The 24,918-nt window shown below is 44.7% G+C and overlaps 1 protein-coding gene across 1 annotated transcript in view; it reads right to left on the bottom strand.

Annotated features, from left to right (window-relative positions):
• Positions 1-2,033: 2,033 nt before the first annotated feature.
• Positions 2,034-24,918, bottom strand: part of RIPK2 (receptor interacting serine/threonine kinase 2) — a 114,436-nt gene continuing 91,551 nt past the window's right edge. The window contains exons 9-12 of the mRNA XM_069731580.1: positions 16,038-16,089; positions 15,857-15,949; positions 9,252-9,326; positions 2,034-4,288 (exon numbers count right to left, since the gene is read on the bottom strand). Coding sequence (XP_069587681.1) covers positions 4,002-4,288; positions 9,252-9,326; positions 15,857-15,949; positions 16,038-16,089 — 507 coding nt within the window. The 3' untranslated portion in view covers positions 2,034-4,001. The remainder of the gene's footprint in view (positions 4,289-9,251; positions 9,327-15,856; positions 15,950-16,037; positions 16,090-24,918) is intronic.

Genomic DNA, 24,918 nt, shown 5'->3' with positions numbered 1-24,918 from the left:
AATATACTCATTACTTGAGATTTCTCGAGCACGCTCAGGTATCCGCCGAGTATTTTTTAGTGCTCGGAGATTTAGTTTTTCTTGCCGCAGCTGAATGATTTACATCTGTTAGCCAGCATACAGTACAGACCAAAAGTTTGGACACACCTTCTCATTTAAAGATTTTTCTATATTTTCATGACTATGAAAATTGTAAATTCACACTGAAGGCATCAAAACTATGAATTAGGACATGTGGAATTATATACTTAACAAAAAAGTGTGAAACAACTGAAATTATGTCTTATATTCTAGGTTCTTCAAAGTAGCCACCTTTTGCTCTGATGACTGCTTTGCACACTCTTGGCATTCTCTTGATGAGAATGCGGCCTCAGAAAAGGCGCATTTATTACATGCGCCAGTTTTGGGGCTTTGCACGACTCTTCCCACTTGCCCTGTAATAGTGGCAAGTGGGGTTGCATATTTGTGAGGTTGAGGTCACCTGTGTATTGTCTGGTGACATCAAGCCCACGGCTTAGTAATGAAGAGGCATCTATAAGACACCTATCCATTTCTGGGGAGGCTGCGGTCTGCTATTTTTAGGCTAGGTGGAGCTGCGGGTTGCTATATTTAGGCTGTTCCCTTACCAGCCTGAGAATACCAGTCCCCAGCTGTCAGCTTTAGCTTGGCTGGTTGTCAAAAATGGGGGGACCCCATGCCATTTTTTTTTTAAATTATTTATTTAAAAATGTAAATAAAAAACAGTGTGGTGGCCTCTGTATTTTTGATAACCAACCATGCTAATGCTGACAGTTGAAGGTTGCAGCTGTCAATTTTGCATGGCTGGTTATTAAAAATACAGTTGAACCCACATCAATTTTATTTTTATTTATTTATAGCACAATTGATGGGTCAATTGATGCAACTTTTCCTGGTGTCTGAACCTAATTTTAGCTTTTTTGGCCCCCCTAAATGTGTTGTCTATGTGTTTGGTTTTGCCTCTCATTGAAGTCACTGGGGTTCAGGTACGTTCGTCGAACCTTTCGATGAACATGTTCGCCAAACATCGGGACCTTGAAAGGTTTGCTCATCTCTAGACCTTACATGACAAGCAGTTTCCTTTTACCTATTGTATCCCCTATAGCTTCATAGATTTTAAGCTTGAAAGCAGGGTCCTCAATCCTCTTGACTCCTCTTGGTGTGCATTGAACTATGTGTTACTATGTCATGTTTTTATTCTTTGTACATTTCACCTTTGAATTGTAAAGTGCTGCTAAATACGTTGGCGCTATAGTAATAAAAAATAGTATTACAATATTATAAATCACACCTTTGTCCATAGGTGAAAGTGGGGCTCCAAAAATTCATCCCATCAACCATTCTGGCACAAAATATTTTTTGGAGGCAACCATATGTTCCTCAGTATCACAAGTACAAACTAAGGGCAAAGCCGAAAAGCATTAGTGTGCATGCGCCGGCGCACTGTCTCCCAGAAGTATTTAGCTGTGTTTCGGGACATAGTGTGCCGGCGCATGCGCACTAATGCTTTTCAGCTTTGCCCGCAGTTGGGCAAAGCATACTGCACGTGCGCAAGGCAAGATTGCCTTGCACAGGCTTGTACTACGGAGGACAGAGAATTAACTTCAATCCAATATTGCGGCCAGCTTGCAGCCAGCGTGTATGGAAAGGGTGAATCAAACACCTGAAAAATCCACCCATATGACCGAAAACCGGTCCCACCAAATTCAGGTGACAGGTTCCCTTTAAATCAGATATCCAGTATAGTATAGCGTGAGCGAAATGTAAATATGAATTATTTAGTTACATTATGTTTGTTAGAGATCCCAACAAAATAATCATGCTGCTATATACGAAATGACTGTTTCCCACTGAAAATGTTTATGGAATATTGGAGACAGTGTCCAATTAAAACATAATTTTGGTATGATTGAGTCTGGCGCTAGATGTGGTCAATCCCTTGTCGCCACGACCCCCAAAGCCATCCCCACACTTATAATTTGTCCCTATGAAAACTAAAGAGACCACAATTTGGAATGACTTGGCTACAGCAGTCTTTTATTGAAAACAAATAATAACATATAACAGAAGTACTTTCACTAACTTGTTCTAAAAGACTAAATTCACTTCCATCAAATAATACAATGGAATTTAACAGTACAATGAAGAATGGTTCTTGGAGCTACAAAGGTTTGGCTACTAAAATTTCAAGTATGAAAGTTTTGACCCAAGTTATTGCCACTGGCTCAGTGGCATGATAGAACCTTTAACATGAGCCCCAACATTTACCAAAATAACCAAATTGTTTTCCATCAAATGAGGGCCCATAACCTCGAAATATCCCACGACAACCACTTTTCTACCAACCTAAAGAACCCAATAACAGTGCAGTAACCCCAATATAACCCATGTTCCTCACTATGTTAAATCAAGCAGCCCATTGAGAAAGTAAAGCAGCATTCATCACAAAATACTCAAGGTAATCCAAACAAAAGAGTGCATTTTCCCACTCTACATCCTGTCTTATATCTGGCTACCAAAATTTCAAATATGCCAGCTTTGACCCAAGTCATTGTCACCGGCTCAGGGACATCATGAACCCTGTGAAATGAGCCACAACCTTCACCAAACCAATCAAATTGTTCTCCATAAAATGAGGGGCCCATACCCTTGAACAATCCCTAGATAACCACTTTTCTACCAACTGCAAGGTCCCAATAACAGTTACAGAAACCCAGATATAACCCATTTTCCTCACTAGATTAAGCCAAGCAGACCATTGAGAAAAGAAATACCCAAGTGGGCATTTTTCCTATTCTGCACCCTATATGATGTTAAGCACGCGCCAATCTTGCCTTTCCTACTCTACTTCTCTCCCTACTCTACAAATACCACTCTGGATCTGCTTTCTTGGCTTTCAGCTTGGACTCCGGTCCTCTTCATGTAGGAAAAGCTGACTCTGTTATGTTTAAAGCAGGGCCTCCGAAGCAGTACTTGATTTAGAGATTCAAAAACCACCACAGACAGAAGTCATGTATTTCATCCTTCAGACCTAGCACTAGGCAAAACTAATAACTCCGGTATTAGTTTAGCCTTGAGTATTCCTAATAGGAACATGCATATTATATTAGGCTGTTTCTGTATCACCCATTCATTTAAATGGGGAATGATCATGCACTACTCACCAGACATAAAGACTGGGCTCCAGTCTTCAGTAGAACAACCCCTTTAACATCCAGCGATGACTTTGCATGTTATACTGTGCAAAAGTTTTAGCCAGAAGTTGAAAAATGTTGCAAAGAACAAATCCCTGGAGTACTGGGCAAAGGGCACAAATGACCTTAGGAATTGGAGAACCCTCAAATCCTGGAGTTTTATATCGATTGTATTAGACTGGGTGCTTCCCTTTTTGGAATCAGGAGTCCTTTTCACACCAAAAAATAAGGTGTATATATTATTTTATTAGGCTATATAGTTTGGGTTATGTGCTAATAAGTAAGGGTCCATCCAATACCCAGAAGTCATGCTTTTTAAAATAGAAGTGTTAATAGCCTATTTTTATTAATGAAAAAAATGCAAAGTGAATGAAGAAAAGAAAAACCTAAATCAGATCAATATTTGGTGTGATCGCCCCTTTGTCTTCAAATCAACATAAATTCTTCATCATTATCACCTGTATTATAATTGGTTACTCATACATCTGACTATAATCTTAATAATCCTACTAAATCCCTCATTTTCTGTAAGTGTAACTAGAAGAATTGATGCTGTTTTGAAGACAAAGAGTGGTCACACCAAATATTGATGTGATTTAGATTTCCATTTTCTTCATTCGCTTTGCATTTTGCTAATTGATAAAAATGAAAAATTAATAATTCTAGTTTTAAAAGCGTTCTTACTTTACAGCATGTTTTTCAACACCTTTTTAAAACTTTTGCACAGTTTGCATATTTTCAGGTAATTTAAATACACAAATCTTCATATGAGAATTTCCTCAAATTTCCTCAAATTTCTGGAAAGGGACAGAGATCGCTGTGCCTATTTTCTTTCAGTTTTTGAACAATAATCCTAGCAAACGATTCTCCTTGCAAGTCACAGGTGTCCATAAGATTCCTGACTTTTCCACTTCTTGTACTCTTCGATTTTATCAGTTCGTAATCTTCCATGAAAATAATCGAATGTGAAATGAGAGCGTCCAGGCACTGATTCAGACAGGCGTCAGTCATTTGTTTTACGATTTGATCTCGCTTCTGTTGGACCCACACTAGCGCTGCTGACTCCTGTTCAGGATCTATTAGGGAACATTATTACACGGATGAGGACATAAAACTCAATCTACTGTATATACTATATAATGTAGAACAAAAACTAAAAAACATATTATAGACTGCGACTCTTGTGGAGGGACAAACCATCAGGCCAAGCTTATTATTGTTCTTGTCTTATATTTATTTTTATCACTTAATATTGAGCAGAATTAAGTGTATTGCCTAGCTGCTACTGTTAATACATGTTGCAATAGGGTTAAATTAAAGCCATATAATTTGATGTTTTTTTTCTAAAGTTTATAAAAAAATAAGTCATACTTCTGTTCTTCAGCCCTTGTCCCTTGATCAAAAGCTCCAAACCCAATATGATGCCCCCTAAAGTCCCCTAAACAGTATGATTTTCCCACATAGCACCTCACACAATATGATTTCCCCTCAAAGCTCCCCCTCACACAGTATGATGCGCCCACAAAATTTTCCACACAATATGATGTCCCCTCACACAGTATGATGCGCCCACAAAATTTTCCACACAATATGATGTCCCCTCACACAGTATGATATCCAGACAAATCCCTATAACATAGTCTGATGTCACCATACATATTACAATGTCCCCACGGAACATCTCCCCACTCAACCCCCACGCAGTATAATGTCTCCATGCAACATGCAATGATGTCTCTACAAAGTTCTCTATGCATTTTGATGTCCATACTAACTCCTTCAAAGAATAATGTCCCTACACAGTCCCCTAAGCAGTATGATGTCTCTACAAAGCCCCCAAGCAGTATGATATCTCTACAAAAAAACCCAAGCAGTATGAAGTCTCTACAAAGCCCCCAAGCAGTATGATATCTGTACAAAAAACCCCAAGCAGTATGATGACTCTACAAAGCGCCCAAGCAGTATGATATCTCTACAAAAAACCCCAAGCAGTATGATGTCTCTACAAAGCTCCCAAGCAGTATGATGTCTCCACACAGCCCCCAAGCAGTACGATATCTTTGCAGAGCCTCCCACGCAGCATGGTACCCCACACAACCAACCATGAAGTATGATGTCCCCACACAGCCCCCAATCAGTGTAATGTCCCCTCACAGTATTATAATGTCCCCACACAGCCACTCACAAAGTATGATGTCCCACAGTTTCCTCATAAGTATTGATAATTTAAAAAAATAAACAAAATTACTAAACTAACACTCTTTCTTTGCTGCATTGTTCTTCACTTTGTACTGAGGCTCCACATACCAGTTGCAACAAAGTGATGTCATTATGCCTGCTGCGCTCTCAGAAGCACAAGTTCAATGGTGGAAGAAGAATCTGACAACTCTCAGTTCCATCATTGTATTTCTGATATCTACATCCCGAGGATAATTTAAATAATAGCTCATTTTCTGAGAGTAGCTTCAATTCAAAGGAGTAGCTTCAATTCAAAGCAGGCATCTGTAAATGGATCTGGTTACCGTAAACCCATTAACCCCCGAAGCTTTTTTCGGTTTGGATTTTTCGTTTTTCGCTCCCCTTCTTCCCAGTGCCAGTGTGGGCTTATTTTTTGCAGGACGAGTTGTACTTTTGAATGACATCAATGGTTTTACCATGTGTACTAACGTGTACTAGAAAACGAGAAAAAAATTCCAAGTGCGGTGAAATTGCAAAAAAGGTGCAATCCCACACTTGTTTTTGTCCTGGACCCGTGGAAGCACATTTGTGCGAAACGGCCGTCGTCCGTTCTCCTCTCCCCGCACCCCTCACTTTTACCTGCCGCCTCTCCACAGATGTCTAATGCCGCATAAAGCGAATTAAAGGACATTGTTTTTCAGCAATCTTGGGGTGAGTGCCACATCTTTTATGCTTACATAGTTTGTAACTCTATTGTTCTGCTATATGTAGAGCACCGCCCATGGATGCATCAATTGTTGTGTTTTTAAGTCTGATGGAAAGCCGGTCCCATATGTTCTATAGCCTGTGAAGATTATAAGTTACCTGGTGCAGCTCAGTTCGGAATCTTGTTTGTTTGCCACACTTGTTTTTTGTTTGGCTTTTTTGCTAGGTTCAATAAATGCTAAAACTGACCCGCCATTATGATTCTTCAGTACGGGGCATGTCGTGAAGGAGTTAAGTATACTATTGAAGGTAAGGTAAAGTAAGCCTCCATGTTTGACTGAACTCCTCTAACCATCAGCCTAAGGCCCCCTTCACACGTCCGTTTTTCATGTTCACATGTGGTCTGTGTTTTAAGGACTGCAAATAAGGACACGCGCACACCCATTGTATCCAACAATGGTGTGCACTAGGGTTGAGCGAAACGGGTCGAAATTGTTCAAAAGTCGCCGACTTTTGGCAAGGTCGGGTTTCATGAAACCCGACCCGACCCCAGTGGGGGGTCGGCCATGAAGTCGGCGATCTTTTGAATCTGGAATCGGAATTCCGATCCCGATTCCCGATATGTTTAAGATATCGGGAATTGGTATCGGAATTCAGATTAAAGTGTAAAATATAGAATTAAAATAAAAAATATTGCAATACTTACCCTCTGACGCGCCCTGGTACTAACCGGCAGCCTTCCTCCTTCGAATCCGCGCTTCTAGGACCTTGCCGTGACCTCGCGGTGACGTCGCGGCTTGTGATTGGCCGCGCGGCCGCCCATGTGACCGCTCGCGCGGCCAATCACAAGCCGCGACGTCACCCGCGACGTCACCGAAGGTCCTGGAAGGGCTGATTCTTAGGAAGGAAGGCTGTCGGAAGGAAGCAGGGCGCTTCCGAGGGTGAGTATATACCTAATAGGAATATACTCACCCTCGGAAGCGCCCTGCTTCCTTCCGACAGCCTTCCTTCCTAAGAATCAGCCCTTCCAGGACCTTCGGTGACGTCGCGGGTGACGTCGCGGCTTGTGATTGGCCGCGCGAGCGGTCACATGGGCGGCCGCGCGGCCAATCACAAGCCGCGACGTCACCCGCGACGTCACCGAAGGTCCTGGAAGGCTGATTCTAAGGAAGGAAGGTTCCCGGTTAGTACCAGGGCGCGTCAGAGGGTAAGTATAAGGATATTTTTTATTTTAATTCTATATTTTACACTTAAATATGGATCCCAGGGCCTGAAGGAGAGTTTCCGCTCCTTCAGACCCTGGGAACCATGGAAACCCAATGCACTGCATTGGGTTTCGAGTTTCGGCCGACCCCGACCCCGACTTTTTTATAGGATCGGCCGATTTCACTCGACCCGACTTTTCCAAAAGTCGGGTTTCGTGAAACCCGACCCGATCCTATAAAAGTGAAGGTCGCTCAACCCTAGTGTGCACGTGTCAGGTTTTTTACATGGACCATGTGTCCGTATGAAAAACCAGCAGGCGTGTCTATTTTAAACCAGCACCACGGATGAAATGCGTACCGAACATGTACACACTGATGACATACGGATGACATCCGTGTGTCATCAGCATGACACGTACCGGCACCTGGGAAAAACCGAACAGTTTGTGCTGTTTCCAGGCGCTAGGTGCTGAAGGCAGCTCTCATCATTGTCGCCTGCTCTCCCTGCGATCAGCGAGAGCAGACGACTCTGATGATACTTGTAGTCAGTGGCGGGTGTATGTGTATATTGCAAGCCATAACTGTCATCATTGCCGCCTGCTCTCCCTGCGATCAGCAGGCAACGCTGAATGGAGTACTATACAATTTATAAAAATTATATATCACAGTATATTTAATTAATACACAATATTATAAAATTATTTTTAAATGTTTACAACAAGGACAGACAACATAGTATAAAATCCTAGGTCATGGGTCTGACAAACAGCTTAGTCACAATGGACAGCAGGTAATGTAGAACCGCCACATAGAGCTAAAAAAGTCATAATTTATTTGATTTATGACCTATACTCCAAACATAATCATTGTTCTTATAATTGCCATCCCATAGAAATTTCAGGGTAATAATAAGTGTTTGGTATATTATTTATCCCATTTTCCACGTAGACGATAAAAAATTCCTCTGCCAAGATAGTTTCTCCATCACTATAATAATATAGTGGAAATACAGAGGGTATAAATCATCATTTAGGGTGCTTACTCATATTATGTGTCGATGTCCGCCATTATCTGGCTCAATCCCGGATGTGCATTCTGCGGTAGATTTTCCAACAGGGACCTAGGTTTTTGTACCAGATTGTCCGTCCTTGTTGTAAAGATTTCAAAATAATTTTACAATATTGTGCATTAATTAAGCAAACTTTGATATATAGTTATTATAAAATTGCATAGTACTCCACTTTTTCTTGAGTTTAATATAATATAGGAGTTTACATTCGCTATATATCCTTTGAAAACTACATGGGGGCACATAAATTGGCTTCAATAAAAATATGTTCCAAGCCTTTTGGTATAAAATAATTTTCTGTGAGTTTAATGTTGCCAACGCTAATGATAGTTGTAGTCAGCGACCGGCGTGTCTAGCGGTAATTAAAAAAATTTTTTTTTTTTAAAACACCATGGGCTCCCACATATTTTTCACAACAAGCAGAGGGAAAGCCGACCACTGGGGGCTGATATTAATAATCTGGGAAAGGGTCTATTAGCCCTAAATGTTCCTAGGCTATTAATAACAGATCGCAGCTGTTTGCTTAGCCTTTACTGGTTAGATTACCAGGCACAACCTTAATTTTGTGTAATGATGCAAATCAATTACATAATCGTAATGTCTAAACCTACCCTTAAAGTGGTTTTCACAATTATTTTTTTTCTGTTCATTGGCTCGTGCAGCATTAAAACTAGAAAATGAGCAGATGCTCAACTCCGCTGCAACGGTGTTAGACTAAACCATAAAATGTACTGCTTTTATAAAGCTATAAAAATATTTTTTTAGCAAAATTAAGTTCAGCTGATTGGTTTGGCCCTCCTCATAGTCCTAGTTTCCCATGTGGCCAATAAATAAAATTATTTGCCCACCTCTGGTTTATTGGATAGTTTAACATCTACTTACATATACGATGAGGAAATTCTGTTTCATCTCTTGGTTTACTTTCATCACTTAGATTCAATTTCATTCTTTCTTTTTCTACAAAATAAAGCATTAAATAACTTTTCTCATCTTATCATATATATATATATATATATATATATATATATATATATATATATATATGTATATATATATATGTATTTTATATGAAGCAGTGACCTGTGTGATATGCGAGGGTCAATATGTATCCCCCAGGATGCGGATGGAATCCTATTAGACCCGCTGGAGTGCCTTGGGGTCACAGCAGGACGTCTGTGAGTGACAGGGCAAACTAATGTCCTGTGTTATGAACTGGTGATTCAGAAACACAATGGACCTGGTGGTTAAGAGCACACAAAGTGACCTGATAGTTACTAATAACATAGGATGAGCTCTGAGACGTGGGAACTCTGCTGACCGCAATCCCTAATCCTATCACACCACACCAGAGGTAGCCGTGGAGCGCTCCTGACCAAACCTAGGCGCCTCGGGCACAGCCTGAGAAACTAGCTAGCCCTGACGATAGAAAAATAAGCCTACCTTGCCTCAGAGAAATTCCCCAAAGGAAAAGGCAGCCCCCCACATATAATGACTGTGAGTAAAGATGAAAATACAAACACAGAGATGAAATAGGTTTTAGCAAAGTGAGGCCCGACTTACTGAATAGACCGAGGATAGTAAAGATAGCTTTGCGGTCAGCACAAAAACCTACAAACAACCACGCAGAGGGCGCAAAAAGACCCTCCGTACCGACTAACCGCACGGAGGTGCTCCCTCTGCGTCCCAGAGCTTCCAGCAAGCAAGAAAAACCAATATAGCAAGCTGGACAGAAAAAATAGCAAACAAAAGTAACACAAGCAGAACTTAGCTTATGCAGGGCAGACAGGCCACAAGACGATCCAGGAGAGAGCAAGACCAATACTGGAACATTGACTGGAGGCAAGGAACAAAGAACTAGGTGGAGTTAAATAGAGCAGCACCTAACAACTTAACCTCGTCACCTGAGGAAGGAAACTCAGAAGCCGCAGCCCCACTCACATCCACCAGAGGAAGCTCATAGACAGAACCAGCCGAAGTACCACTCATGACAACAGGAGGGAGCTCGACCACAGTATTCACAACAGTACCCCCCCCATTGAGGAGGGGTCACCGAACCCTCACCAGAGCCCCCAGGCCGACCAGGATGAGCCAAATGAAAGGCACGAACCAGATCGGCAGCATGAACATCAGAGGCAAAGACCCAGGAATTATCTTCCTGACCATAACCCTTCCACTTAACCAGGTACTGGAGTTTCCGTCTCAAAATACGAGAATCCAAAATCTTCTCCACTATATACTCCAACTCCCCCTCAACCAAAACCGGGGCAGGAGGATCAACGGATGGAACCACAGGTGCCACGTATCTCCGCAACAATGACCTATGGAATACATTATGGATGGAAAAAGAAGCTGGAAGGGTCAAACGAAAAGGCACAGGATTAAGAACCTCAGAAATCCTATACGGACCAATGAAACGAGGCTTAAACTTAGGAGAGGAAACTTTCATAGGAATATAACGAGACGACAACCAAACCAAATCCCCAACACGAAGTCGGGGACCCACAAAGCGCCTATGGTTAGCGAAACGTTGAGCCTTCTCCTGGGACAATGTCAAATTGTCCACTACATGAGTCCAAATCTGCTGCAACCTATCCACCACAGTATCCACACCAGGACAGTCCGAAGACTCAACCTGCCCTGAAGAGAAACGAGGATGGAAACCAGAATTGCAGAAAAACGGCAAAACCAAAGTAGCCGAGCTGGCCCGATTATTAAGGGCGAACTCAGCCAACGGCAAAAAGGACACCCAATCATCCTGATCAGCAGAAACAAAACATCTCAGATATGTTTCCAAGGTCTGATTGGTTCGTTCAGTTTGGCCATATGTCTGAGGATGGAAAGCCGAGGAAAAAGACAAATCAATGCCCATCCTAGCACAAAAGGCTCGCCAAAACCTCGAAACAAACTGGGAACCTCTGTCAGAAACGATGTTCTCCGGAATGCCATGTAAACGAACCACATGCTGGAAAAACAATGGCACCAAATCAGAGGAGGAAGGCAATTTAGACAAGGGTACCAAATGGACCATCTTAGAGAAGCGATCACAAACCACCCAAATGACCGACATCTTTTGAGAGACGGGGAGATCCGAAATAAAATCCATAGAGATATGTGTCCAGGGCCTCTTCGGGACTGGCAAGGGCAAAAGCAACCCACTGGCACGAGAACAGCAGGGCTTAGCCCGAGCACAAATCCCACAGGACTGCACGAACGAACGCACATCCCGCGACAGAGACGGCCACCAAAAGGATCTAGCCACCAAATCTCTGGTACCAAAGATTCCAGGATGACCAGCCAACACCGAACAATGAACCTCAGAGATAACTCTACTCGTCCATTTATCAGGGACAAACAGTTTCTCTGCTGGGCAATGGTCAGGTCTATTAGCCTGAAATTTTTGCAGCACCTGCCGCAAATCAGGGGAGATGGCAGACAAAATTACCCCCTCTTTGAGAATACCCGCCGGCTCAGGCAAACCCGGAGAGTCGGGCACAAAACTCCTAGACAGGGCATCCGCCTTCACATTCTTAGAGCCCGGAAGGTACGAAACCACAAAGTCAAAACGGGAGAAAAACAGCGACCAACGAGCCTGTCTAGGATTCAACCGTTTGGCCGACTCGAGATAAGTCAAGTTCTTGTGATCAGTCAAGACCACCACGCGATGCTTAGCTCCTTCAAGCCAATGACGCCACTCCTCGAATGCCCACTTCATGGCCAACAACTCTCGATTGCCAACATCATAATTACTCTCAGCAGGTGAAAACTTCCTGGAAAAGAAGGCACATGGTTTCATCACCGAGCCATCAGAACTTCTTTGCGACAAAACAGCCCCTGCTCCAATCTCAGAAGCATCAACCTCGACCTGGAACGGGAGCGAAACATCTGGCTGGCACAACACAGGGGCAGAAGAAAAACGATGCTTCAACTCCTGAAAAGCTTCTACAGCAGCAGAAGACCAATTGACCACATCAGCACCCTTCTTGGTCAAATCAGTCAACGGTTTAGCAATACTAGAAAAATTATTGATGAAGCGACAATAAAAATTAGCAAAGCCCAGGAACTTTTGCAGACTCTTCAGAGATGTCGGCTGAGTCCAATCATAAATGGCCTGAACTTTAACAGGGTCCATCTCGATAGTAGAAGGGGAAAAAATGAAACCCAAAAATGAAACCTTCTGAACACCAAAGAGACACTTTGACCTCTTCACAAACAAAGAATTTGCACGCAGGACCTGGAACACCACTCTAACCTGCTTCACGTGAGACTCCCAATCATCCGAGAAGACCAAAATATCATCCAAGTATACAATCAGGAATTTATCCAGGTACTCTCGGAAGATGTCATGCATAAAGGACTGAAATACTGATGGAGCATTGGAAAGCCCGAATGGCATAACCAGGTACTCAAAATGGCCCTCGGGCGTATTAAATGCTGTTTTCCATTCATCGCCCTGTTTAATACGCACAAGATTATACGCACCACAAAGATCTATCTTGGTGAACCAACTAGCCCCCTTAATCTGAGCAAACAAATCAGACAGCAGCGGCAAGGGATACTGAAATTTGACTGTGATTTTATTTAGAAGGCGGTAATCAATACAAGGTCTCAACGAACCATCCTTCTTGGCCACAAAAAAGAACCCTGCTCCCAATGGCGACGACGACGGGCGAATATGACCCTTCTCCAAGGATTCCTTTACGTAACTCCACATAGCGGCATGCTCAGGCACAGACAAATTAAACAGTCGACCCTTAGGAAACTTACTACCAGGAATCAAATCGATAGCACAATCGCAATCCCTATGCGGAGGTAGGGCACTGGACTTGGGCTCATCAAATACATCCCGGTAATCCAACAAGAACTCTGGGACCTCAGAAGGGGTGGATGATGAAATAGACAGAACTGGAACATCACCATGTACCCCCTGACAACCCCAGCTGGACCCAGACATAGATTTCCAATCCAATACTGGGTTATGGACCTGTAGCCATGACAACCCCAACACGACCACATCATGCAGATTATGCAACACCAAAAAGCAAATATCCTCCTGATGCGCAGGAGCCATGCACATGGTAAGTTGGGTCCAGTACTAAGGCTTATTCTTGGCCAAAGGCGTAGCATCAATTCCTCTCAATGGAATAGGATACTGCAAGGGCTCCAAGAAAAACCCACAGCGCCTAGCAAAGTCCAAGTCCATCAAATTCAGGGCAGCGCCTGAATCCACAAATGCCATGACAGAATAGGATGACAAAGAGCAGATCAAAGTAATGGACAAAAGAAATTTCGACTGTACCGTACCAATGGTGGCAGACCTAGCGAACCGCTTAGTGCGCCTAGGACAATCGGAGATAGCATGAGTGGAATCACCACAATAAAAACACAGGCCATTCCGACGTCTGTGTTCTTGCCGTTCAGCTCTGGTCAAAGTCCTATCACATTGCATAGGCTCAGGTTTATGCTCAGATAATACCGCCAAATGGTGCACATTTTTATGCTCACGTAAGCGTTGATCGATCTGAATGGCCAAAGACATAGACTCATTCAGACCAGCAGGCATAGGAAATCCCACCATGACATCCTTAAGGGCTTCAGAGAGACCCTTTCTGAAAATTGCTGCCAGAGCACATTTATTCCATTGAGTGAGCACAGACCACTTCCTAAACTTCTGACAATATATCTCTACCTCATCCTGACCCTGACACAGAGCCAGCAAATTTTTCTCTGCCTGATCCACTGAATTAGGTTCATCATACAGCAATCCGAGCGCCAGAAAAAACGCATCAATATCGCATAATGCAGGATCTCCTGGCGCAAGGGAAAATGCCCAGTCTTGAGGGTCGCCACGTAATAAAGAAATAATGATCTTAACTTGTTGAACTGGGTCACCAGAGGAGCGGGGTTTCAAAGCCAGAAACAGTTTACAATTATTTTTGAAATTCAGAAACTTAGCTCTATCTCCAGAAAATAAGTCAGGAATAGGAATTCTAGGTTCTAACATAGATTTCTGAACCACAATGTCTTGAATATTTTGTACTCTTGCAGCGAGATGATCCACACAAGAAAACAGACCTTTAATGTCCATCACTACACCTGTGTCCTGAACCACCCAAATGTCTAGGGGAAAAGAAAGACAAAACACAGTGCAGAGAAAAAAAAATGGTCTCAGAACTTCTCTTTTCCCTCTATTGAGAAGCATTAGTACTTTGGGCCTCCAGTACTGTTATGAACTGGGAATTCAGAAACACAATGGACCTGGTGGTTAAGAGCACACAAAGTGACCTGATAGTTACTAATAACATAGGACGAGCTCTGAGACATGGGAACTCTGCTGACCGCAATCCCTAATCCTATCACAGCACACTAGAGGTAACCGTGGAGCGCTCCTGACCAAACCTAGGCGCCTCGGGCACAGCCTGAGAAACTAGCTAGCCCTGAAGATAGAAAAATAAGCCTACCTTGCCTCAGAGAAATTCCCCAAAGGAAAAGGCAGCCCCCCACATATAATGACTGTGAGTAAAGATGAAAATACAACCACAGAGATGAAATAGGTTTTAGCAAAGTGAGGCCCGACTTACTGAATAGACCGAGGATAGTAAAGATAGCTTTGCGGTCAGCACAAAAACCTACAAACAACCATGCAGAGGGCGCAAAAAGACCCTCCGTACCGACTAACGGCACGGAGGTGCTCCCTCTGCGTCCCAGAGCTTCCAGCAAGCAAGAAAAACCAATATAGCAAGCTGGACAGAAAAAATAGCAAACAAAAGTAACACAAGCAGAACTTAGCTTATGCAGGGCAGACAGGCCACAAGACGATCCAGGAGAGAGCAAGACCAATACTGGAACATTGACTGGAGGCAAGGAACAAAGAACTAGGTGGAGTTAAATAGAGCAGCACCTAACGACTTAACCTCGTCACCTGAGGAAGGAAACTCAGAAGCCGCAGCCCCACTCACATCCACCAGAGGAAGCTCATAGACAGAACCAGCCGAAGTACCACTCATGACCACAGGAGGGAGCTCGACCACAGAATTCACAACAGTCCTGGGCATTGTTCAGGAGAAGCTGGTATGGGCTTTTATTTTTGAAACTGACTGCAGGAAGGAAGTTTCCTCCAGGCTGGGTCTTGGAAGTGGCCTATGGGCAAAGTGGTGTTGCATGGTGTAGAGCAGACAGCTCTGCAAGAGCACTACCTGTGTGGGGGAATACAGAGCACAGGGAAGCAAACTCCTGGCACCCTGCAGCGCAATACGGTGGTGCAGTCGCCCTCGGCAACCGGATGCATTTATAGACGGTTTTGTTTCCAGGCTGCGATCCGGAGAATACTATTTTTTTTGTTTAAAAGTTTTTGGACATTAAATCTACATTTACTTTGAACTTTCCTGGGCCACTGCCTCATCACTGCACAGCAATGAAATAGTTAGAATCCTTGTACTAAAAGTTAATAATCCAATGACATCCCTGATATTACTGGTGCACAATGATACCTGTAGTGACCCACGGCAGGTGACCCTCATCATGGAAGGGGTGCGAACCATGTCTGACTCCAGAGTCTGAGATTGGGGAACACTGTATGGGAACTTTAATAAAAACAATAAAGAAAAGGTTGTAAATGTCTACTGTACAATGGGCATTGATTTAGAAAATAATTTGCTATTAAATACTTACCATCTAAATTTGAGGATGCGGAATTAAATCTAGGATAAACCGGGCTGGACATCTAATGGAATGAAAAGACAAAAGTAAACTTATGTGACAAATAGTCTTGATCACTGCATTGTAAAAGATCTAGGATTTTTTTACAGTTTTTGACATAGGATGTAATAATACGGTTGGGTGTGGCCGTGTGGTGCAGGCTAACGAGTTGTGCTTGCTTCACACACTGCTAGTGCCGACTGTTACATATTCAGCATTTTTCGATCACTGTTGTTTAGCCTCTGTAGTGCCGCTGTTAATTTCTGACAGTAACAACTAAGTGCTACAATCCTTCCCAGGCTCCCATCAGCCCACCACAACTGATCACTAGGTGTTGATTAATTGCTGAGGCCGTTGTGGGCCTGCTGAAGGCATCCATGCCTGCTATTTTGGTACTCTTTTGAAGCTCATCCACAGGCTGAGCTTCATAGTGTTGCAGTGTAGAACAAACAGTCAGATAATTGTAGGTTCAAGTCCCCTCTGGGGACTAAAAATAGGCCATAAAGTGAAAAAAATGTTTTTAAATATTATGAATAAAAAAAAAATTACAATAATTTGCTTCCTACTTTAAAAATAAAGATATTAAAAAAATAAAATAACAAATTTAGTATTTCCGCAAGTGAGGAAAAATTCTGACCTATCAACTATCAAGTCATAAAACAATGTAACTCGTGAACGATGTAAAGCAAAATAAAGATTAAAGCGCTAGAACTGTTTTTTTGTCCACACACCTCATGCAAAAAATGCAATGAAAAGGTATTAAAGCATTGTATTATCCAAAAATTATATCAATAATGATGTCAGCTTGCTGCTTAAAAAAACAAGCTCTCATGCTGCTCCATTGGTCAAAAAATAAAAGTTAAAGATCTTGATACCAATTTTTTTTTTTTTTAAATTCTGATTTTTTTTGCCCCATTTAAATACTAACCAAACCGCATAAGCTTTGATATCATTGAGATAGCAATGAGCTGAGGAATGATGTTGCTAGGTCAATTTTACTGTAGAAGTGAAACCCAAAAATTGTAATGGAATTCATCTTTTTTCACCATTTCTCCACACTCATTCCACAAGAAGCAAGCCCTCGTACGGCTGTGTTGAAGGGCAAGTGAAAAGTTTACAATTCTTTCAAGGGGTGGAAGAATCAAAAGCGCAAAAATGAAAAACGGACGTGGAGGAAAGGGGTTAACTTGTAGCATAAATCTATGCTCTAAATTTATTGGGAAGCATATGCTTCTTATGTTTTCAACTACGGCAAGTTAAGAAAACCGCATTTTTTGGTCTGAGATTCTGAGTGCTGCTCATGATAAAACTCACATCACACAGACAACACTAGGATCAATGTCCTTTAATTGGCTGTCCGGATAATTTTTTTACAGACCGAATCTGAGTCTGAAAAAAGTGTCATCATACATTATTTTCTTCAAGTTAAGTGCACAAAAATCCTCATCCTCCGCTTTTTTACGGATACGTTGCAGTTCTTAAAAAAAGAAACTATATTTATTTTTGTAAATATTAAAGGGGTAATCCCATCTCCAAGATCCTATCGAAATATCTAGTAAAGGTACCTTCACACTCAGCAACTTTGCAACGAGAACGACAATGATCCGTGACGTTGCAGCGTCCTGGATAGCGATCTCGTTGTGTTTGACACGCAGCAGCGATCTGGATCCCGCTGTGCCATCGCTGGTTGGAGCTAGAAGTCCAGAACTTTATTTGGTTGTCAGGTCGGCGTGTATCGTCATGTTTGACATCAAAAGCAACGACGCCAGCAATGTTTTACATGGAGCTAACAACCAGTGAGAGCGATAAGTGAGTCGCCGTTACGTCACTGGATCGCTCCTGCATCGTTCTGGAGTTGCTGTGTTTGACGTCTCTACAGCGACCTAAACAGCGACGCTCCAGCGATCGGCTCGTTGTCTATATCGCTGCAGCATTTCTGAGTGTGACGGTACCTTAAGTGTAATAATAATAACATTAGCAAATACTTCCAGTTAGAAATGTGGTGTAGTTCTTCTCATTACCTATGTCACTTACCCCATGTGTAGAGCATTGCAGTAGCTTAGGTATCCATGGTAATGATCACTAGCAACTAACTGTCACTAAGTGGGTGTAACCATGGATACATAAGCTACTGCAATGCCCTGTACAGAGAGTAAGTGACATGGCGAATCAGAAGAACTATGCTACATTTCTAATTGGAAGTAAGTGCTAATATTATTATTATTATTACACCAACTACATGTTGGGATAGCATCTTGGAGATGGGAATACCGCTTTAATAAACGTAGATGTAAAAAACCGATGCCATACAGATTGCATATGGGTCACCATACAGTTAAAAAAAAGCATGTTTCTTTTTTCTTTTTACTGGATAAAACTCGGACAATTTTTGATATATGCTGGTGTGAACTTAGCCTACGAGGATTACACCATCCTCCATTCAGACTGTTATTTGGTCTATTAGTCTGGCAAAACTTGACTTTCATTGTGTCGTGTGATTTTGTAAAAAAAAGGAGATTTTTGTGTACTCACCGTAAAATCTCTTTCTCTTAGCCTCTAATTGGGGGACACAGGACCATGGATGTTATGCTGCTGTCCACTAGGAGGCGACACTCTGCATAATCTGAAAAAGATTAACCGTGGCTCCTCCTCTGCAGTATACACCCCTGGGCGGTGTCAGCCTTTTCCAATTTTGTGCAAAAGCATTAGGAGGAACGTAACATGAATAACATAACCATGCCTATAAGAAGGCAACTATGTACAAGCTCAAGAAAACAATATGAGAACTCAACAGTAACAACAGCCCAGAAAGGGCTATAGGGTGGGAGCTGTGTCCCCCAATTAGATGCTAAGAGAAAGAGATTTTACGGTGAGTACACAAAAATCTCCTTTACTCTGTTGCCTCAATGGGGGACACAGGACCATGGGACGTCCCAAAGCAGTCCCTGGGTGGGAAGCAATAAACGAATATTGTGCAGACAGGCCCCTAAACTTGGAGCACCACCGCCTGCAGAACACATCTACCCAGACTCGGGTCCGCTGAGGACTGGGTATGAACCCTGTAGTGTTTAGGAAATGTGTGTAGGCTAGTCCAAGTGGCCACCTTAAAGGGACTCTGTCACCTGAATTTGGAGGGAACAATCTTCAGCCATAGGGGCAAGATTGCCTTGTGCAGGCATGTACTGCGGAGGACAGAGAATGAACTTCAATCCACTATTGCAGCCAGCATGCAGCCAGCGAGTAAGGAAAGGGTGAATTAAACACCAGAAAACCCCGCCCCATATGGCTGAAGATTGTTCCCTCCAAATTCAGGTGACAGAGTCCCTTTAAACACTTGTGCCGAAGCCTGGTGCTGAATGGCCCAGGAGGCCCCTAACGCTCCGTGTAGAGTGTGCCATAATACTGGCTGCAAGAGGAGAATTCTTAAGGCGGTAGGCCTCTTGTATGGTGGATTTGATCCACCTGGCAAGGGTAGCTTTGGAAGCTGGCAGACCCTTGTGGCTGCCTTCTGGAAGAAGGAAAAGAGAATCAGACCTCCGGAAGGACGCAGTCCTAAACACATATATACGCAATGCCCTGACAAGGTCAAGCGTATGCAGAGCCTTCTTCACTCTATGAACCGGGACTGGACAAAGGGATGGGAGTGAAATTTCCTCATTGAGGTGGAAGTAGGACACAACCTTCGGAAGGAAGGATGGGACCGTATGGAGAACTACCTTGTCCTGGTGAAAGGCCAGGAAGGGCTGTCTGCAGGAGAGTGCTGTCAGTTCAGACACCCTTCGTAGCGAGGTGATTGCCACCAGGAAAACCACCTTCTGGGACAGAAGGCGGAGCGTGACCTCCTTAAGGGGTTTGAAGGGTGGTTCCTGCAATGTCAGGACCAGGTTGAGGTACCATGTTTCTAGTGGTCGTCTGTAGGTGGGAACCAATCGGGAAACCCCCTGAAGAAAAGTTCTTACTTGCGGCTTGGTAGCAATGCGCCTTTGAAAAAGCACTGAGAGGGCTGACACCTGGCTCTTAAGCAAGCCCAGGGACAGCCTCGCCTCCAGACTCGATTGGAGAAAACCAAGTACTTTGGGTAGGGAATAAGGGAGTGGGGTCTGGCCACAAGATTTGCACCAGGTAAAGAAAACTTTCCAGGTACGGTAATAAATCTTGGCAGAGGCTGGCTTCCGTGTCCTGATCATGGTTCCAATGAAGTCCGGCGAGAGCCCTGCCTGGGTTAGAACCCAGGTCTCAAGGGCCACACCATCAAATTGAGGGCCCCTGAGTTCTGGTGGTAGAATGGGCCTTGTAATAGAAGATCGGGATGATCGGGACGGTCGGGGAGACGCCAGGGGGCATCTACTGTAAGTTCTATGATGTCGGCGTACCATGTACGTCTGGGCCAGTCCGGTGCAATTAGGATGGTTGGAACTCCCTCTTGCTTGATCTTCCTCACCACCCTGGATATCAGGGGGATGGGAGAAAAATGTACAGAAGCTGGAACTGGGTCCAGTCCTGAACCAGAGCGTCTGCTCCGAGCGACTGCGGATCGTGTGTTCTGGCCATGAATTTGGAGACCTTGGCATTGAAGTGGGATGCCATTAGGTCCACATCCGGGGTCCCCCAGCGATGGCAGATCTGGCAAAAAAATTCGGGATGGAGAGACCACTCTCCCGAGTCTATTCCTTGTCAGCTGAGGAAGTCTGCTTCTCAGTTGTCCACACCTAGAATGTGGACTGTTGTGAATTCTGTTTTGGAACTCCCTCCTGTGGTCATGAATGGTACTTCGGCGAGTTCTCACCATGGACTCCCTCTGGTGGCTGTGAGTGGAGCTGCTGGTTCTGAGGTTCCTTTCACAGGTGACCTGGGTTATTCTTAGGCTAGCTGTTCTATTTAACTCCACCCTGATCATTTCTCCATGCCACCTGTCAATGTTCCAATACTGGTTCAGTTCGCTCTTGGATCTTTCTGGTGACCTGTCTACTCCAGCAGAAGCTAAGTCCCTGCTAGTTTATTTTGTTGTTCTTGTTTTCTTGTCCAGCTTGCTAATATGATTCTGTCTGGCTAGCTGGAAGCTCTGGGAGGCAGAGTGGCAACCTCCGCATCGTGAGTCGGTGCGGGGGTCTTTTTGCACACTCTGCGTGGTCTTTTGTAGTTTTTTGTGCTGACCGCAAAGTTACCTTTTCTATCCTCTGTCTGTTTAGGTAGTCTGGCCTCCCTTTGCTGAAACCTCTTTCATTCCTGTGTTTGTGTATTTCATCTTAACTCACAGTCATTATTTGTGGGGGGCTGCCTTTTCCTTTGGGGAATTTCTCTGAGGCAAGGTAGGCTTTACTTTCTATCTCTAGGGGTAGCTAGCCCTTAGGCTGTGAAGAGGCGTCTAGGCCTGTTAGGTACGCTCCACGGCTATTTCTAGTTGTGTGATAGGATTAGGGATTGCGGTCAGCAGAGTTCCCACTTCCCAGAGCTTGTCCTGTGAGTTTAACCATCAGGTCTTTCCGGGTGCTCCTAACCACCAGGTCCATAACAGTGGACCGCCGAGAGAACTGACCCTGTGTCCTCTGCCCAGTGGATGATATGTGACACTTCTTGCATCGCCTGGGTACTGCGGGTACCCCCTTGGTGATTCACATATGCCACATCCGTGGCATTGTCCGACTGTATTCTGATGTGAGAGGCTGCCAGTAAGTAATGGAAGGCCCTCAATGCCAGGAGGATGGCACGAATTTCCAGGATGTTGATGGGCATGGTCGCGTCCACTGGGGACCACTTGCCCTGTGCTCTGTGGTGTAGGTGAACTGCACCCCAACCCGTCAGGCTCGCATCGGTGGTCAGAACCTTCCATTGACCTGTGAAAAAGGATTTCCCCTTTGATAGCGAGGTTGGCTTGAGCCACCAGTGCAGGGACCTCTTGGTTGACGATGTTAGCCGGAACTCCCTGTTGAGAGAGAAAGGGTTCTTGTCCCAGGAATTGAGGATGGCTTGTTGGAGAGGCCTGAGGCGAAACTGGGCAAATGGGACGGCTTCTATTGCTGCCCCCATCCTGCCGAGGACTCTCATGGCAAACCGGAGAGATCGAGTGGGTTTGCGGAGGAGGGTGCGAACTCCTAGGCGGAGAGCCAGTGCCTTGTCCTTGGGAAGAAGCAATAGACCCCTGGAGGTGTTGAATAGCATTCCCAGGAAGGTCAGAGACTGACTTGGGGTTGGTGATGACTTTTGTAAGTTGACTAACCATCCCATACGACTCAGAGTGTTGATTATGATTGAGACGCTGAGCTCGCAGTCCTTGAAGGTGGGAGCCTTGATGAGTAGATCATCCAAGTATGGAATGATTACTATGCCTCTGGAGTGCAGGATGTCCATGGTGGCTGCCATGAATTTGGTAAACACTCTGGGAGCCGTGGCGAGTCCGAATGGGAGAGCCATGAACTGGTAGTGGTCCTGGTCGATTGCAAACCTGAGAAATCTCTGATGGCAGGTGCAATCGGTAAATTCAGGTATGCGTCTTGTATGTCTATGGAGGCGAGATATTCTCCCTTCTCCATGGACACAATGATGGACCGAAGGGACTCCATGCGGAAGTGACGACCCGTACATATTTGTTGAGTTGTTTTAGGTGCAGTATGGGCCGCACGCTGCCTCCTTTCTTGGGAACTATGAATAGATTGGAGTAGAACCCTCAGAAGCGCTCGGCCGTGGGGACCGGTACTATGACTCCTGCTTGAAAAAGCGAGGAGACTGCTTGTCGGAAGGCACGAGCCTTGGCTGGTGGTTTTGGGGGGACAGAGAGGAAGAATCGGTCCGGTGGTTGGAGGTGAACTCTATCTTGTATCTGGAAGAAACTAGTTCCCTGACCCATCTGTCTTCTGTAATGGGCAGCCAGACTTGATGAAAGAGCAAAAGTCGGCCGCCTACGGGTGTGGTGTCTTCCAGAGTCCGTGAGTCATGATGAAGAGAAAGTCTGAGATTTTCCTCCTCTGGGCTTAGACTGGGCTGCTTTTGACTGCCAGGTCTTGTCGACCTTTGCATCGACCGTGAGTTGTCCCTGCATGGGGAACGGTTACGATTTTGTGCTGGATGCGAGACGGACCAGCCCGAAGAATTCAGAAAGGATCTGAATCGAGTTTGGTTACGCTTCTTGTAAGTGCGTTTAGGTTTCAGTTGGGGAAGAGAGGTACTCTTACCCCCTGTTCACCAAAAAGTCACCCACTGAGGTAGGGGAGGTGCGTGAGGGACTTCTTTGAGGCTGTATCCACTTTCCATTCCCGCAGCCAGAGGATACGCCGAATTGTGATTGCATTTGATGCTATCCCCGCTACACCCCTTGCTGAATCTAGAGCTGCGTGAAGCATGTAATCTGCAACGACTACTATTTGAACCGCTTGGTCCGACAGCTTGGGAGCGGATACTTGGAGGCCAGCTTGTAAATTTTTGGCCCAGGCCAGAATAGCCTTGGCAGCCCAAACTGAAGCAAACGCAGGAGCCAGAGATGCCCCTGCAGCCTCGAAAATTGAATGAGCCATGCGTTCTACCTGCCAGTCTGCTGCACCCCTAAGGGTTGAGCTATCTGGCAGTGAAAGGAGGGTTTGTGCTGCTAGTCTAGAGACTGGGGGGTACACTTCGGGTGGGTCTGTCCATTCCTTGGTATTCTTCTGTGGGAAGGAGTACCTCGCCTCCAGATATTTGCGATTAGCAAATTTTTTCTCAAGCTGTGAGAGTTGCTTTTTAAGAATCGTCTTAAACTCTGGGTGGTTAGAGAAAACCTTAGGCGGCTTCAGAGGTCCTTCAAAGGAAATCTTGTGTTCTGTGGCCTCTCGTGCTGGATCAGAGATGTCCAGCACCCGATGGATGGAAGAGATTAATTCCTCAACTAGCACTGTATTGCTAGGAGGGATTGGGATCAGAAACCCCTCCGTTTCCATGTCTGAGTCGGAGTCACAGATGCCTTCCGAATCCTGTGTATCACTGAGGCGTCCTCTGCTGGGTGAGCTGGGGCGGGGGCCTTCTCTTGTCGGGAATTGCGGAGATCTGCATTGTCTGCCCCTGGAAGGGGACGGTCTAAATGACCTGGAATTATGGTGTCTCTCCCTAGAAGGGGATGACCGCGTGCTATGGGATGACGCAGATGAACGTGACCGGTGGGTCCACTTGCGTCCTGACCTAGATGTGGATGTGCCAGGGTCATCCTGTCCCTGAGTTAAGCTCTCCCTTTGCTGAGTAACGGTCATAACCGAGGCATTACCCTGAAGAGCCTGAAGCAATGTGGAGGTTAGGTTATCTATAGACTGCATCATAGATTGCGACATCTGAGTGAGCCATTTCGACGTGGCATTAGACACCGAAGCATTGGCAGGGGCTTCTTGGGGTTCTGACACAGTAGTCTGAGTGCAGTCCAGGCAGTGCGGGTACGTGCTGCCACTGGGGAGAGCGGTCCTGCAGGCTGTGCAAAAAGCATAATAGCAGTCCTGCCTGGTTCTCTTGGACCTTGAGCCCGGCATAGTGCACAGAGTGCAGAAGGGCTGGCTATGCAGGGGACCTTGCAGGGGTAGCTATGCAGAGGAACCTATAAGGGAGCATTATAGGGAATATGGATTCACAGCCGAGTAAAACCACCCAGCTGTGATCTTACCACAACAGTTTGCCCCTACGTCCAGCGCTGAAGATCCACTGTCCTGTGCCACCACTGGAGACTGGCTGGCCTGGTCATGCTTACCGGAAGATGCAGGGTTAATCCTTCCTACAGTAGAAATTGCCACCAAGGAGAAGAGGAAGGGGGAGAAGGGGGCAGAGAGCTAAGAAAACAGGCGGCAAAGCTATGTAAAAAGGCGCCCTTTCTGTCTCGATCCGCCCCCTCTGTGACACTGTAGAG

This window comes from Ranitomeya imitator, chromosome 6, assembly GCF_032444005.1.
Source record: "Ranitomeya imitator isolate aRanImi1 chromosome 6, aRanImi1.pri, whole genome shotgun sequence".
Lineage (NCBI taxonomy): Eukaryota > Metazoa > Chordata > Amphibia > Anura > Dendrobatidae > Ranitomeya > Ranitomeya imitator.
The sequence above is the reverse complement of the archived record's forward strand: the minus strand, read 5'-3'. Positions and strand labels throughout refer to the sequence as shown.